The following is a 14,924-nucleotide window of genomic DNA, read 5'->3' as shown; positions in this document are numbered from 1 at the left end:
CTCTACTATCTCAGCAGTATTCATCAACTGCTCAGGTCACTTCCATTAGAGAGCCAAGTGTGCAAAATGAATAATACCGCTCTACAGTTGGAGTGGAATAATAATCCTCGTTTCCCTGCAGCTTCAGTGCTTTGAGGTGACTTTAAGGAGTTAGAAAGCACTATGATACCAAAAGAAAATAACAGACAATCTGCAGTTCTGTTTGTGGTACTTCAGTTGTGTTTCCATGTAACAAAGTTCTAAAAATATGGGGCCAAACATTGCATTTCTACTTAAGGGTCTTTAACAGTGCCCTGGAGCAGTATTCTTCTGTGGTTGGACATTTGGTTCACAGTGCACCAGGCCACCAGGAGTGAGATGCCACCAGGCGCGGCTGGTCCAGGGTGAGACTGCTCACCAAGTATTGAGGCTTACACACAATGTGACACTATTTAATGTGTGTCACAGCCTTGACAAGGGTGGGAGAAAGACAAGCCAATTTACCATGTTTGATTTCGATAACCGGCAGCCGGAAGAGCTCCTGAATTGTACTCAGTTGAAGTTTGCCATCGCAGAGGAGAACTGCTCTTGTGTCTTCCGTCACAGCGCCCTCAGAAACAGGCTTCTGGGAAGACAAACATGGGGAAATATTATTAGATGTTCATGCAGCTTCAAACTACAGTGTAATCCCTAACACGATGCTTGTAGCGAGATATACTGAGTACTTGCATGTATCTTTCTGTATAATAGTAGAGCCAACTTCCAGATATCTCAGGGGGTAGTGCTAAGTTGCAAGGCATGACCTTTAAACCCTGTCACATTAAAGGAAATATCATCCCCAGAAGGTACATTATATGTGGCACTAAGGAAATACTAAACAGATTGAAAAGCAGAGCTTTAAAGGCTTAAAGGATTATACCACAATTCCCAAACATGCTTAGCCCCGAGAATCCTTATGCTGACCATAATTAAAGTGCTAAGTAACATTTTAATGTTTGGTTTTAAAGTTCCAAAGAACATCTGTCGAATCATCAGTCCATTTTAGAATATTGAAACATTGGAATGTTATTAGTTTCATTGAAGACAATGTAGTGGCCGAGGATCAATCATGGCTGGTGTAGAGAGTCTGCTCCAACATTCCAAATGTTTTCTTTCTTTTTCTCCCTATTTCATTTAAAACATTCCACCCTCAGTTGTTGGAGTGATCTAATATAGCCTTATAACTCAGCTTAGCGCGCTACACCTGCCATTAAAGGCCCACTCCAGCGTTAGAGGCCAGAGCCAAAGCCAAGGGTCTTTAACAAGGGAGCGTGCCGTTAATGGCCGGTATACCCCGCTATTTCTCTCCTAGAGTGCAGAATATTCTAATTAGTAAAACAATGGCCTCAGGGAGACTGAGAGGGTTGAAATCTTTTCGAGCTCAGTGAGGCATTTGTTCACAGCAATAGCTGTGAAAGGAAAACATTGGAAGTTGAGGCTCCGGGTTTCTGCCTGCCATTAGAACATTGGAATGTTGAGCACTCCATTGCAGTCAGAGTGTTCCAGGCACTACTGGCCGGTAGAAGCCCAGAGAGCAACATTCCACTGTTGTTTTCCTTTCACAGCTGCTCCTTTGAACAAAGGCCCATTGGAGCCAAAGGGGAATTAAACCACCTGCCCTCTAGGGGCAGAATGTTCTAATAGCCTTAGAGTCCTCCTAGCTGGCTCTACCGGCCATTAAAGGCCCACTCCCTTGTTAAAGGCCCTCCCCTTAGGACCGGGCCTTTAACGCTGGAACGGACCTTTAATGGCTGGTAGGGCCTGCTAGGTCGGGATCTAAGGCTATATTAGAAGCCCAGAGTACTTCATTGCCTTCATTGAGCGCTCAACATTCCAATGTTTTAAAAACATTGTAGCTCTTCTCTGTTCGGCAATACCAATCGTTGATGACCCATGCCTTCATTATATGCCCTTGCCTGCAACTCAGGCTTATATCTCAAGTAGAGGGCCTTTACCGACCCACATATCCCACAGCAGGGGCTATATTGCTATATTAATACATCCACAATGTTAACAATATTACACTATATTTAACTCACCAAACCATAGAGGAAATATTTCACTTGAATCAAATAGCTGACAATAATATTTTCTTGGTGTTCCATGCCATAGCTAATAATAATTATATGTGTATAAAGCTGTTGCTTTTAAGCACTATAAGCAACAGATGTGTTTTTACTCAATTTGATTATTCTTAATGAACTGGCCTTCGGAGAATGGAAGGATGTGTCTGCCTTGCTGGGATTCAAACTTGTGACCAGCAAAACAAACAAGATGATGGACGTAATGTTGCACAATGGCAAAACATTCACCCCCAGTCACAGATCTGGGTTTAATTCATTGTTATTTTGCTCACCAAGCCACCCCAGTTCAGACATGGCCATATGCAAATCAGTCTTGGCCCTGTGCCTCATTGGAACAGTCCAGCCCAAACTGCAAAGCCATGTCTTCCCTGGACCGGAATCAGGCATCCTAGGACCAGTTCCTGGGAACAGTCCAGCCCGAACTGCCAAGCCATGTCTTCCCTGGACCGGAATCAAGCATCCTAGGACTGGTTTCTGGCTATCAGCCGTCTTCAGCCAGGATAGCTTGACTCCAGTGGCGCAGTGAGCACGGGACCCACGTCTGGGCATACCCTTCCCACATAGGGTGAACAGCAAAACAAACAAGATGATGGACGGAATGTTGCACAATGGCAAAACATTCACCCCCAAGTCACAGATCTGGGTTTAATCCATCGTTATTTTGCTCACCAAGCCACCCCAGTTCAGACATGGCCATATGCAAATCAGTCTTGACCCTGTGCCTCATGGGAACAGTCTAGCCCAAACTGTCAAGCCATGTCTTCCCTGGACCGGAATCAAGCATCCTAGGACCGGTTTCTGGCTATCAGCCGTCTTCAGCCAGGATAGCTTGACTCCAGTGGCGCAGTGAGCACGGGACCCACGTCTGGGCATACCCTTCCCACATAGGGTGAACAGCAAAACAAACAAGATGATGGACGGAATGTTGTACAATGGCAAAACATTCACCCCCAGTCACAGATCAGGGTTTAATCCATCGTTATTTTGCTCACCAAGCCACCCCAGTTCAGACATGGCCATATGCAAATCAGTCTTGGCCCTGTGCCTCATGGGAACAGTCCAGCCCGAACTGCCAAGCCATGTCTTCCCTGGACCGGGATCAAGCATCCTAGGACCTGTTTCTGGCTATCAGTCGTCTTCAGCCAGGATAGCTTGACTCCAGTGGCGCAGTGAGCACGGGACCCACGTCTGGGCATACCCTTCCCACATAGGGTGAACAGCAAAACAAACAAGATGATGGACGTAATGTTGCACAATGGCAAAACATTCACCCCCAGTCACAGATCTGGGTTTAATCCATCGTTATTTTTCTCACCGAGACACCCCAGTTCAGACACGGCCATATGCAAATCAGTCTTGACCCTGTGCCTCATGGGAACAGTCCAGCCCGAACTGCCGAGCCATGTCTTCCCTGGACCGGAATCAAGCATCCTAGGACCGGTTTCTAGCTATCAGCCGTCTTCAGCCAGGATAGCTTGACCCCAGTGGCGCAGTGAGCACGGGACCCACGTCTGGGCATACCCTTCCCACATAGGGTGAACAGCAAAACAAACAAGATGATGGACGTAATGTTGCACAATGGCAAAACATTCACCCCCAGTCACAGATCTGGGTTTAATCCATCGTTATTTTGCTCACCAAGCCACCCCAGTTCAGACATGGCCATATGCAAATCAGTCTTGACCCTGTGCCTCATGGGAACAGTCCAGCCCGAACTGCCAAGCCAAGTCTTCCCTGGACCGGAATCAAGCATCCTAGGACCGGTTTCTGGCTATCGGCCGTCTTCAGCCAGGATAGCTTGACTCCAGTGGCGCAGTGAGCACGGGACCCACGTCTGGGCATACCCTTCCCACATAGGGTGAACAGCAAAACAAACAAGATGATGGACGGAATGTTGCACAATGGCAAAACATTCACCCCCAGTCACAGATCTAGGTTTAATCCATCGTTATTTTGCTCACCAAGCCACCCCAGTTCAGACATGGCCATATGCAAATCAGCCTTCACCCTGTGCCTCATGGGAACAGTCCCGCCCGAACTGCCAAGCCATGTCTTCCCTGGACCGGAATCAAGCATCCTAGGACTGGTTTCTGGCTATCAGCCGTCTTCAGCCAGGATAGCTAGACTCCAGTGGCGCAGTGAGCACAGGACCCACGTCTGGGCATACCCTTCCCACATAGGGTGAACAGCAAAACAAACAAGATGATGGACGTAATGTTGCACAATGGCAAAACATTCACCCCCAGTCACAGATCTAGGTTTAATCCATCGTTATTTTGCTCACCAAGCCACCCCAGTTCAGACATGGCCATATGCAAATCAGTCTTGACCCTGTGCCTCGTGGGAACAGTCCAGCCCGAACTGCCGAGCCATGTCTTCCCTGGACCGGAATCAAGCATCCTAGGACCGGTTTCTAGCTATCAGCCGTCTTCAGCCAGGATAGCTTGACCCCAGTGGCGCAGTGAGCACGGGACCCATGTCTGGGCTTACCCTTCCCACATAGGGTGAACAGCAAAACAAACAAGATGATGGACGTAATGTTGCACAATGGCAAAACATTCACCCACAGTCACAGATCTGGGTTTAATCCACCATTATTTTGCTCACCAAGCCACCCCAGTTCAGACATGGCCATATGCAAATCAGTCTTGACCCTGTGCCTCATGGGAACAGTCCAGCCCGAACTGCCAAGCCATGTCTTCCCTGGACCGGAATCAAGCATCCTAGGACCGGTTTCTGTCTATCCGCCGTCTTCAGCCAGGATAGCTTGACTCCAGTGGCGCAGTGAGCACGGGACCCACGTCTGGGCATACCCTTCCCACATAGGGTGAACATCAAAACAAAAAAGATGATGGACGTAATGTTGCACAATGGCAAAACATTCACCCCCAGTCACAGATCTGGGTTTAATCCATCGTTATTTTGCTCACCAAGCCACCCCAGTTCAGACATGGCCATATGCAAATCAGTCTTGGCCCTGTGCCTCATGGGAACAGTCCAGCCCAAACTGCAAAGCCATGTCTTCCCTGGACCGGAATCAGGCATCCTAGGACCAGTTCCTGGCTATCAACCGTCTTCAGCCAGGATAGCTTGACTCCAGTGGCGCAGTGAGCACGGGACCCACGTCTGGGCATACCCTTCCCACAGAGGGTGAACAGCAAAACAAACAAGATGATGGACGGAATGTTGCACAATGGCAAAACATTCACCCCCAGTCACAGATCTGGGTTTAATCCATCGTTATTTTGCTCACCAAGCCACCCCAGTTCAGACATGGCCATATGCAAATCAGTCTTGACCCTGTGTCTCATGGGAACAGTCCAGCCCGAACTGCCAAGCCATGTCTTCCCTGGACCGGAATCAAGCATCCTAGGACTGGTTTCTGGCTATCAGCCGTCTTCAGCCAGGATAGCTTGACTCCAGTGGCGCAGTGAGCACAGGACCCACGTCTGGGCATACCCTTCCCACATAGGGTGAACAGCAAAACAAACAAGATGATGGACGTAATGTAGCACAATGGCAAAACATTCACCCCCAGTCACAGATCTAGGTTTAATCCATCGTTATTTTGCTCACCAAGCCACCCCAGTTCAGACATGGCCATATGCAAATCAGTCTTGACCCTGTGCCTCGTGGGAACAGTCCAGCCCGAACTGCGGAGCCATGTCTTCCCTGGACCGGAATCAAGCATCCTAGGACCGGTTTCTAGCTATCAGCCATCTTCAGCCAGGATAGCTTGACCCCAGTGGCGCAGTGAGCACGGGACCCATGTCTGGGCTTACCCTTCCCACATAGGGTGAACAGCAAAACAAACAAGATGATGGACGTAATGTTGCACAATGGCAAAACATTCACCCACAGTCACAGATCTGGGTTTAATCCACCATTATTTTGCTCACCAAGCCACCCCAGTTCAGACATGGCCATATGCAAATCAGTCTTGACCCTGTGCCTCATGGGAACAGTCCAGCCCGAACTGCCAAGCCATGTCTTCCCTGGACCGGAATCAAGCATCCTAGGACCGGTTTCTGTCTATCCGCCGTCTTCAGCCAGGATAGCTTGACTCCAGTGGCGCAGTGAGCACGGGACCCACGTCTGGGCATACCCTTCCCACATAGGGTGAACATCAAAACAAACAAGATGATGGACGGAATGTTGCACAATGGCAAAACATTCACCCCCAGTCACAGATCTGGGTTTAATCCATCGTTATTTTGCTCACCAAGCCACTCCAGTTGAGACATGGCCATATGCAAATCAGTCTTAACCCTGTGCCTCATGGGAACAGTCCAGCCGGAACTGCCAAGCCATGTCTTCCCTGGACCGGAATCAAGCATCCTAGGACCGGTTTCTGGCTATCAGCCGTCTTCAGCCTGGATAGCTTGACTCCAGTAGCTCAGTGAGCACGGGACCCATGTCTGGGCATACCCTTCCCACATAGGGTGAACAGCAAAACAAACAAGATGATGGACGGAATGTTGCACAATGGCAAAACATTCACCCCCAGTCACAGATCTGGGTTTAATCCATCATTATTTTGCTCACAAAGCCACCCCAGTTCAGACATGGCCATATGCAAATCAGTCTTGACCCTGTGCCTCATGGGAACAGTCCAGCCCGAACTGCCGTGCCATGTCTTACCTGGACCAGAATCAAGCATCCTAGGACCGGTTTCTAGCTATCAGCCGTCTTCAGCCAGGATAGCTTGACCCCAGTGGCGCAGTGAGCACGGGACCCACGTCTGGGCATACCCTTCCCACATAGGGTGAACAGCAAAACAAACAAGATGATGGACGTAATGTTGCACAATGGCAAAACATTCACCCCCAGTCACAGATCTGGGTTTAATCCATCGTTATTTTTCTCACCAAGCCACCCCAGTTCAGACACGGCCATATGCAAATCAGTCTTGACCCTGTGCCTCATGGGAACAGTCCAGCCCGAACTGCCGAGCCATGTCTTCCCAGGACCAGAATCAAGCATCCTAGGACTGGTTTCTAGCTATCAGCCGTCTTCAGCCAGGATAGCTGGACCCCAGTGGCGCAGTGAGCACGGGACCCACGTCTGGGCATACCCTTCCCACATAGGGTGAACAGTAAAACAAACAAGATGATGGACGTAATGTTGCACAATGGCAAAACATTCACCCCCAGTCACAGATCTGGGTTTAATCCATCGTTATTTTGCTCACCAAGCCACCCCAGTTCAGACATGGCCATATGCAAATCAGTCTTGACCCTGTGCCTCATGGGAACAGTCCAGCCCGAACTGCCAAGCCAAGTCTTCCCTGGACCGGAATCAAGCATCCTAGGACCGGTTTCTGGCTATCGTCCGTCTTCAGCCAGGATAGCTTGACTCCAGTGGCGCAGTGAGCACGGGACCCACGTCTGGGCATACCCTTCCCACATAGGGTGAACATCAAAACAAACAAGATGATGGATGGAATGTTGCGCAATGGCAAAACATTCACCCCAGTCACAGATCTGGGTTTAATCCATCGTTATTTTGCTCACCAAGCCACTCCAGTTCAGACATGGCCATATGCAAATCAGTCTTGACCCTGTGCCTCATGGGAACAGTCCAGCCTGAACTGCCAAGCCATGTCTTCCCTGGACCGGAATCAAGCATCCTAGGACCGGTTTCTGGCTATCAGCCGTCTTCAGCCAGGATAGCTTGACTCCAGTGGCTCAGTGAGCACGGGACCCACGTCTGGGCATACCCTTCCCACATAGGGTGAACAGCAAAACAAACAAGATGATGGACGGAATGTTGCACAATGGCAAAACATTCACCCCCAGTCACAGATCTGGGTTTAATCCATCGTTATTTTGCTCACCAAGCCACCCCAGTTCAGACATGGCCATATGCAAATCCGTCTTGACCCTGTGCCTCCTGGGAACAGTCCAGCCCGAACTGCCAAGCCATATCTTCCCTGGACCGGAATCAAGCATCCTAGGAACGGTTTCTGGCTATCAGCCGTCTTCAGCCAGCCGGGCTGAAGATGGCTGAATTGCCAGAAACCGGTCCAGGGAAGGCATGGCTTGGCAGTTCGGGCTGGACTGTTCCCATGAGGCACAGTGTCAGACTGATTTGCATATGGCCATGTCTGAACTGGGGTGGCAGAGTGGGCTAAAGAACGGTGATGGATTAAACCCAGATCTGTTGACTGGGTGTGAGTGTTTGATTGGTTCAGATACTCCGTCCATCACCACCCCCTTTTGTACCATTCAAACTTGTGACGTCATGATCACTGAAAATATCAGTGGTGAGGATTGTGAGCTGTTTTGTTCCTTGTGAAGCACATGTTTGTGCAGTGCTTCATAGCTTTAACAACCAGAAGGAATTGTTGATGGCAACTTAAACTTAAGGAGACATTTCAAAATCCTACTTCTGAATGTTACAATCGCACTACTTAGATTGTCCTCCTAAGTGGTCTTGCCATAAGATCAGTCACTCCTTTTTCAGCATGGACATGTGGCACTGGATTAATTAGTTAGCAGCTTCTATGTTGCCACACATATATCATACTGTTAATACCACTTTAACTACTTATGCAGATGCTTCATAAACTGATGGCTTTAATGCTAAAGCTCTTCTACATAAGTGAGGATTAACGATAAAAAGTGTAACCTGCACATACAACAACTAGGTGTGATTCACAAGAGAATAAACACTTAGATTCTGCATATCATGGTTGCATTGATTCATGCAGATTACATGCCACGTTTCTGTAGCATTTCCAGTCTTAGGTTCCCCATATATACAAACAAGCATTTACAATGCAACGGTTTCGCCTTTGGAGAAGTTAGAGCTATTGGCATTGTAAAAGACAAAATTTGTATTTATGTGTTGGTTTTGAAAACAGATAAATAAATGGCATTGTCATTTACATTGCCAATAGCTTAATCCTCATGAAACCACCAGCTTTTTGCTGGCGTTTTCATGAAGTTCACGTGGCCACAGGCACATGCTTTTGGGCCATAAACTCTGTTCCCCACAGCCTTACATTCATTTCTCCTCCCCCTCCCCAGCCAGCTTCCCCCAGGCCGTAGCAGCACTCCTCCCACACTCCCATACTTCAAAGGCTTATCACTTCACACGGCCGCAGGCCGTGCAACCAGAGCACTTCAGTTGGTGCGCAGCCCCCCTCCCAGCACTGCCTTGTTACTCTCGGCAGCCAACTTTCGTTTCATGGTGGAACAAACCTCACTGATAACACTTCACACGGCCGCAGGCCGTGCAACCAGAGCACTTCAGTTGGTGCGCAGCCCCCCTCCCAGCACTGCCTTGTTACTCTCGGCAGCCAACTTTCGTTTCATGGTGGAACAAACCTCACTGATAACTATCGTCTATTGTAGCGAACTACACCAGGTTCAACTTGTGACTTCAGGCGCTACACGCATCTTTGCAGGGTGTGTGCACAACCTTACGCCATTTTTTGTAGCTGAGGGTGAGGGAGGCAAATGTGACCTTCACTCTGTAGTGAGCGAGGAACCAGTTCCTGCTTGGTAGGAACATGATTGTGCTTCCCAGGCTCAAGGTCAAGTAACTGAGATGTAAGTATAGCCAACCAGGCACAGGTTAGCACAACGAAGACTTTGAGTATCTACTACAAGCGGATGAGTGCACAAGGTAGTGAATGAATGCTTACCATATGCACATTGAAGTATGTGTGACATTTTGGAGTTGATCTAAGTAGTCTACTCTAGGAACACTGTGCATACTTTTAAACCTGCTCTGTAGGAGAATGCTATTCCAAATAAGACGGATAAAAGATGTATTTATTTACCGCGTTATAGAATACGATATGTATCCTTTGAGTTAATCCACAAGCCCCTATAGAAACTGAGCAATTGGGCGGGGCAGAAGGGAAATGAGTGACATGAGTTAGTCTTTGGGGTGGCGAGCAGAGGGTCATTGGCTCTCGGTAGAGAAGTCAACTTTGATGGAAGCAGCTGTAGGCTGCTCTCCTCGCAAAGGAGTTCTGCGTGTAACCCACACTCAAATCATTCATCAAGAATTTCAGACAAAACTTGCTGTAATAGTGGAGTGAGAAGAGATATGTGTGCAGGGTGCCGCTCACCCTTATGAGCGTGGGGGCGTTGACCCCCTACTGTGAGTGCTACATATCTTTTGGGATTTGGTTCCTGTAGCGTAAGGGCGGGGCTACGGAGAAATATAAACAAGGATTGAAGGAGGCTGTGAAAATGAACTGGGCACGTCATATTGCCCAGTGTTTTCACTGTGGCCAACCAAACATGCGCAGGTCAGGCTTCCATGATCAACTTACCTGGGAGGTGGAGTAGCTTCACCACAGCCCATAGAGCTGTGAGTGAACGTTGTGTTTCCCTGACCCAGCCAATCCTGGCACTGCTCTTATGTTTGGTATGACAAGCAGCATAACAGAAGTGTTTCGATTGGCTGGGATGCTTTTACCCACCATGCACAACTTCGGCCGGCAGCGCAAGGCTGAGGAACGAATCAAGGTAAGAATATGTTTTTTTATTAATACCAGTGCTCCATTTCATGTTTTACATGGTTATCTCTCTGTGTCACTTGGAATACTTATCGCCAGGGTTAATTCAAATCAAGTAGGGCAAGTTGCTCCTGACGATTACATTCAGTACCTACCTGCTAGGAAGCACCCGTGCTGTTCTATTGAAATTCTATACCATTCTTTAATAATTACAATTGTTATTACGTGGGACGGCCACCCGTAGAGTTAGTATGTTTTTTCAGCTTTTTTATTTTATTTATTTTTTATTCTTTTTATTTTTGTGGCACATGTTTGCTCCAAAAGTTTTTTTTTTTTTTTCAAGTAACACTGCCTCAACTGGCCAAGGATAGACCTCTTGATTTTGCCAATAATGCTCTTTTATTTATAAAGATGTTTTCAGGTCAAAGCTGAAAGTGATACAATACATTTTGGGTCAATTTGAAGCGACTCGAGGTGATTTTGCCGAAAGTGCACGTTGATTCACAAATATGTACCGTGAGTTAATATTTCAGAAAGTGGAGGAGGGCCCAGGCACCAACGGCTGCTTCAGCACATAGTAATTAAAATAATTTAAATCAAGCAGAAATATGCATTGACGAATACAAAGTGAAAACATTCGCATGTTTAATTCCTTCCGGTTGCCATAATATGAATTTCTTCGACACGTATATATCCTCTCCCCTCTTTCTAAGGTGTGTTTTTAATCCTTAGGTAAGGCGGTTGCAGGACCGCCCAGTGGATATTAATTTGTTGGCACAGATGCCCACGCACGCGCACAAGTCATTCATAAAAGCAGCAGCGCAGCCGCCGTCTCTTCGAGCTCAGCCCCCGGTCGGGTTTTGGGGGAAATCACTAACAATGATGTTTACAGGGGTTTGGGGTTCGCATCGCTGGAGCTGTGTTCCGGTAAATTGATTGTACTTTGTGTTAAGGATTTTCGGGGCCCTGGGCAACACGTACTCCCTGTTTGAAATAATTTTGAATTATATTACACATTGTCTGATTGTGTACTAATTGAAGCTAGAATAATCAGAAAAATATAAAAGTATGGAGGAAATGGGGAGTAACCGAGGAAACAACATAACCTGTATTCGTCAAGCTCCCGCTGGGTGTATTTTAGCATTGAATAACAGGTGTTTATTATTACCCAATGGTACTCATGTTATCGACCTCAGAAGAATTAAAGGCTGAGTGGGCCCGCCGGGATTTGTAGACACATTGTCCACTAAGCCACCAGACCCGGCTTTATAAGGAAATACGGCTAATGGTTCCGAACGATGGCGCGTTAGAAGTAGACGCTGGGGTGTGGCCCTATCACCCCAATTATATAGCGAGTGCGTCACATCTGAAGAACGCCACTCTGGGCATATCGACAGACCAAGAATGGGGGGGACAGGGGGATTGCTGTCTTTGACTAGCCGGTTGCGTAGATGTAAAGTGCGATACCATGGAATATACATATGTAAAGCCCTTGCTTTGGTGTCATGTCTGACTCGTGCACACAGTTGAAGCTGGGTAGCAATGATATTTTATACACCAGTCATTAAAGCTTATATAAAAAAATAAACAAAGTATGTAGAACTCATCCGATTAGTCATAGAGAGCATGTTTTTGGTTGATACAATAAAAGAACGGAATATATGTATCAGATAAGTAATCCATACACGACAGTGTGATATCTGTTCCCGTCTGCTTTATATATATTGATAAACTCAACAAAGGTGAAACAAAAGTATGTAAAACTCACACAAACTTGCTCACACAAAAAGCAGATATATGCCATGCCGGTGCCCCCACAAATCCCTAAAACCAGATCAGATTGGAGAGGCTGAGAGGGAGAGAAAAAGAAAGAACAATAGGAGGTGACGAAGAAAGTGAGCGGGGAGAGAGACAGAGAGCATATTCTGTTACTGCGGGGGCAATCAGTGTACGCTACGTCTCTGGCAGCAACCTGGGGGGGGGGGGGCGAACCGGTAACACTTGTGAGCTGCAGTGGTGAACAGCGCTTCACACCTCCTTTCACCAGGAGCTGTGTGAGCCCTGCTGCTCATCCGCGAGATCTGTGCCCAGGGGCAGCTGTGCCACCTCCAGCCTCCCGCAGAGGGGCCGCCAGGAGTTGGGGAGAGCACCCAGCCTTCGCTGGACACGGCCGGCAAAAATGCGTGTCACCACCCGGCACTCCTTTCATCGAAGCTTGCGACCTGCCGCTCTGACTCGGACCCCACAGCGGGATGCGGACTCTGTTTCTTTGTCAATAACACAGCGCCTGGCTACCCGCACGGGAGATAAGTAGAGCTTTACAAATCCGTCGTTTTATTGATTGAACGGGGATTAATGTTATTCCAGTTATCGGTACTTAGTGTCGTCCTCGGAAGGATGAACGGCGGATTCCGCTGCCAGTATTACATCTTTGACTCTTTTGGCCACAGACAGGTGTCGCTAAAACCACGAACCATCCTAAAGTGATGCGAATCCCGCTTGCAAACATACCTACACATACACATGGTGGGAGCCAGAGTATTCTATAGGATTAACCCCTCAGGGGCGGCTGGTACTTACAGGTGAGTGCAGCACGCATGGCGGCGGGCGCGGGTCCGAGGCTCAGCTCCAGTGCTTGGAGTGGGCTCGGCAGGTCATACAGGCACCAGGGAGGGGGAGGGAGGGGGCCCCTCTGCTCATTGGCTGGCCTCAGAGCTGTCTGTAAGGGCGGAGCACCGTTACCTGGGCCCAGGGAAGTGTTGGACCTGCCCAGGGAGGGAGGGGCACCGGCTCCAGACGGGGCTGATGTGAGGAGGGGCACACTGTGCGTCTGCGCTTTTCGCAGCACTTGCCCCTCCACTGATTCACGCGACCACGTGATTAAAAGTCGATTTACAAGTCGGGCTCTGAGTCTTTAGTCGTAAACTTTATTGCGGAAAAATAATCCTGTCTGATGCAATCCCTGCTGCATTTCACGTTTTATCTTATCTTGCATTTACTAAGAATATTTACTTTTTTCAAGCTGTTTTTTCTGCATTTCTTTCAGGTAGCATGACTCGTAAATGCTCTGAACTCAGTCACCCGGGTGAGATCCCGTTGTGGGTGGTCGTGAGGGGCACGAAAGAGAGACCTCTGGGGTTGAGGTGGAAGGCTGTGTGAGTTTCTCGTAGTACCTTGTCACCAGGACCTAATTTGAGCTGGTGTTTAACAGTGAGGTTCCCCTGGCGCTCAGATTGGGGACCTGTTCTCTTATTTTTCCCTTATCAGACTTTGACGTAGAACAAGAGACAGAAAACGCAAAAGGGTGAACGAAGGGGGAAGCAAAAGACTAAAAACAGTGACCGAAAATTCCAGGGATGAGAAAGAAACCGAGTGCGTGAAAAACAAGCACTCACCTGGGCTTCCTCCGGCGGCCGTGGTCGGCAGGCATGGAATGACCAAACGAAGGGGGAAGCAAAAGACTAAAAACAGTGACCGAAAATTCCAGGGATGAGAAAGAAACCGAGTGCGTGAAAAACAAGCCCTCACCTGGGCTTCCTCCGGCGGACGGCCTCGGCAGGCATGGAACAAACACAGAAACAAACACAGAAGAAAAAGAAAACGAAACTCCGCCCACCGCCGCGATGACGACATCGCAGAGACGGAGAGGGAAAAAATCGCGGGAACGCCCCCGAATCTGGTCCGGCCTTGACAGACAGATCCGGCTCCCAATGGCTAGCCTCCATTTATGGAGCTAGCTAATGGGAGGTGGGGGACGTTCCGATAGCCAATATGGTAAACAAAAGATTTCACCTGCGCGAACTGCTTGCGCAGATCGCCAGGTCGAAACCTAAAAAGGGACCATTCCTATGGAAATGGCAGGAGTATTCAGGGACATGTAATACAAAAAGGGTGAACACCCATGCACCTTTTCCATACCTGGGTGTTCACAGATATCTGCTATTCATTTCCCCCACTTCAAGATGATATCTGAATTATTCCACTGTACATAGTGCAAAGACAGTCGGAGAGTTCCTCAATATTCCCACCAGTGGCAGCTCCTCCGCTATGGCAGAGGAGTGTCATCCTCCCCCCACTTCCAGCAGCGTAAAGAAAGAAAAAAAAACAGATTATAAACTGTGGTTTATTATTGTCTTATTTTGTGTCCCGTAGTCTTGGGGGCAGGGCCAGGGGGATAACAGGCACCCACGGTGAGTGGTATGCACTGTTATAAGTGCATATGACAGTTTGTCCGTCCGTCTCACGTCGGTCAAACCGTCATGTGCACTTTGCGTGTTCTCAACGCAAGCTGCACTACAGCCTGCATGGAAAACATGCAGAGGCTCCACGTCCCTGCCTGAGCACCA

General features: G+C 48.3%; 1 protein-coding gene across 1 annotated transcript in view; it reads right to left on the bottom strand.

The window, feature by feature from the left end:
* The window catches only part of LOC144761326 (WD repeat and coiled-coil-containing protein-like), a 157,572-nt gene that overhangs the window by 45,710 nt on the left and 96,938 nt on the right, over positions 1-14,924 (bottom strand). Inside the window, exon 2 of the mRNA XM_078646767.1 lies at positions 484-604. Coding sequence (XP_078502893.1) covers positions 484-604 — 121 coding nt within the window. The remainder of the gene's footprint in view (positions 1-483; positions 605-14,924) is intronic.

This window comes from Lissotriton helveticus, chromosome 6, assembly GCF_964261635.1.
Source record: "Lissotriton helveticus chromosome 6, aLisHel1.1, whole genome shotgun sequence".
Lineage (NCBI taxonomy): Eukaryota > Metazoa > Chordata > Amphibia > Caudata > Salamandridae > Lissotriton > Lissotriton helveticus.
The sequence above is the reverse complement of the archived record's forward strand: the minus strand, read 5'-3'. Positions and strand labels throughout refer to the sequence as shown.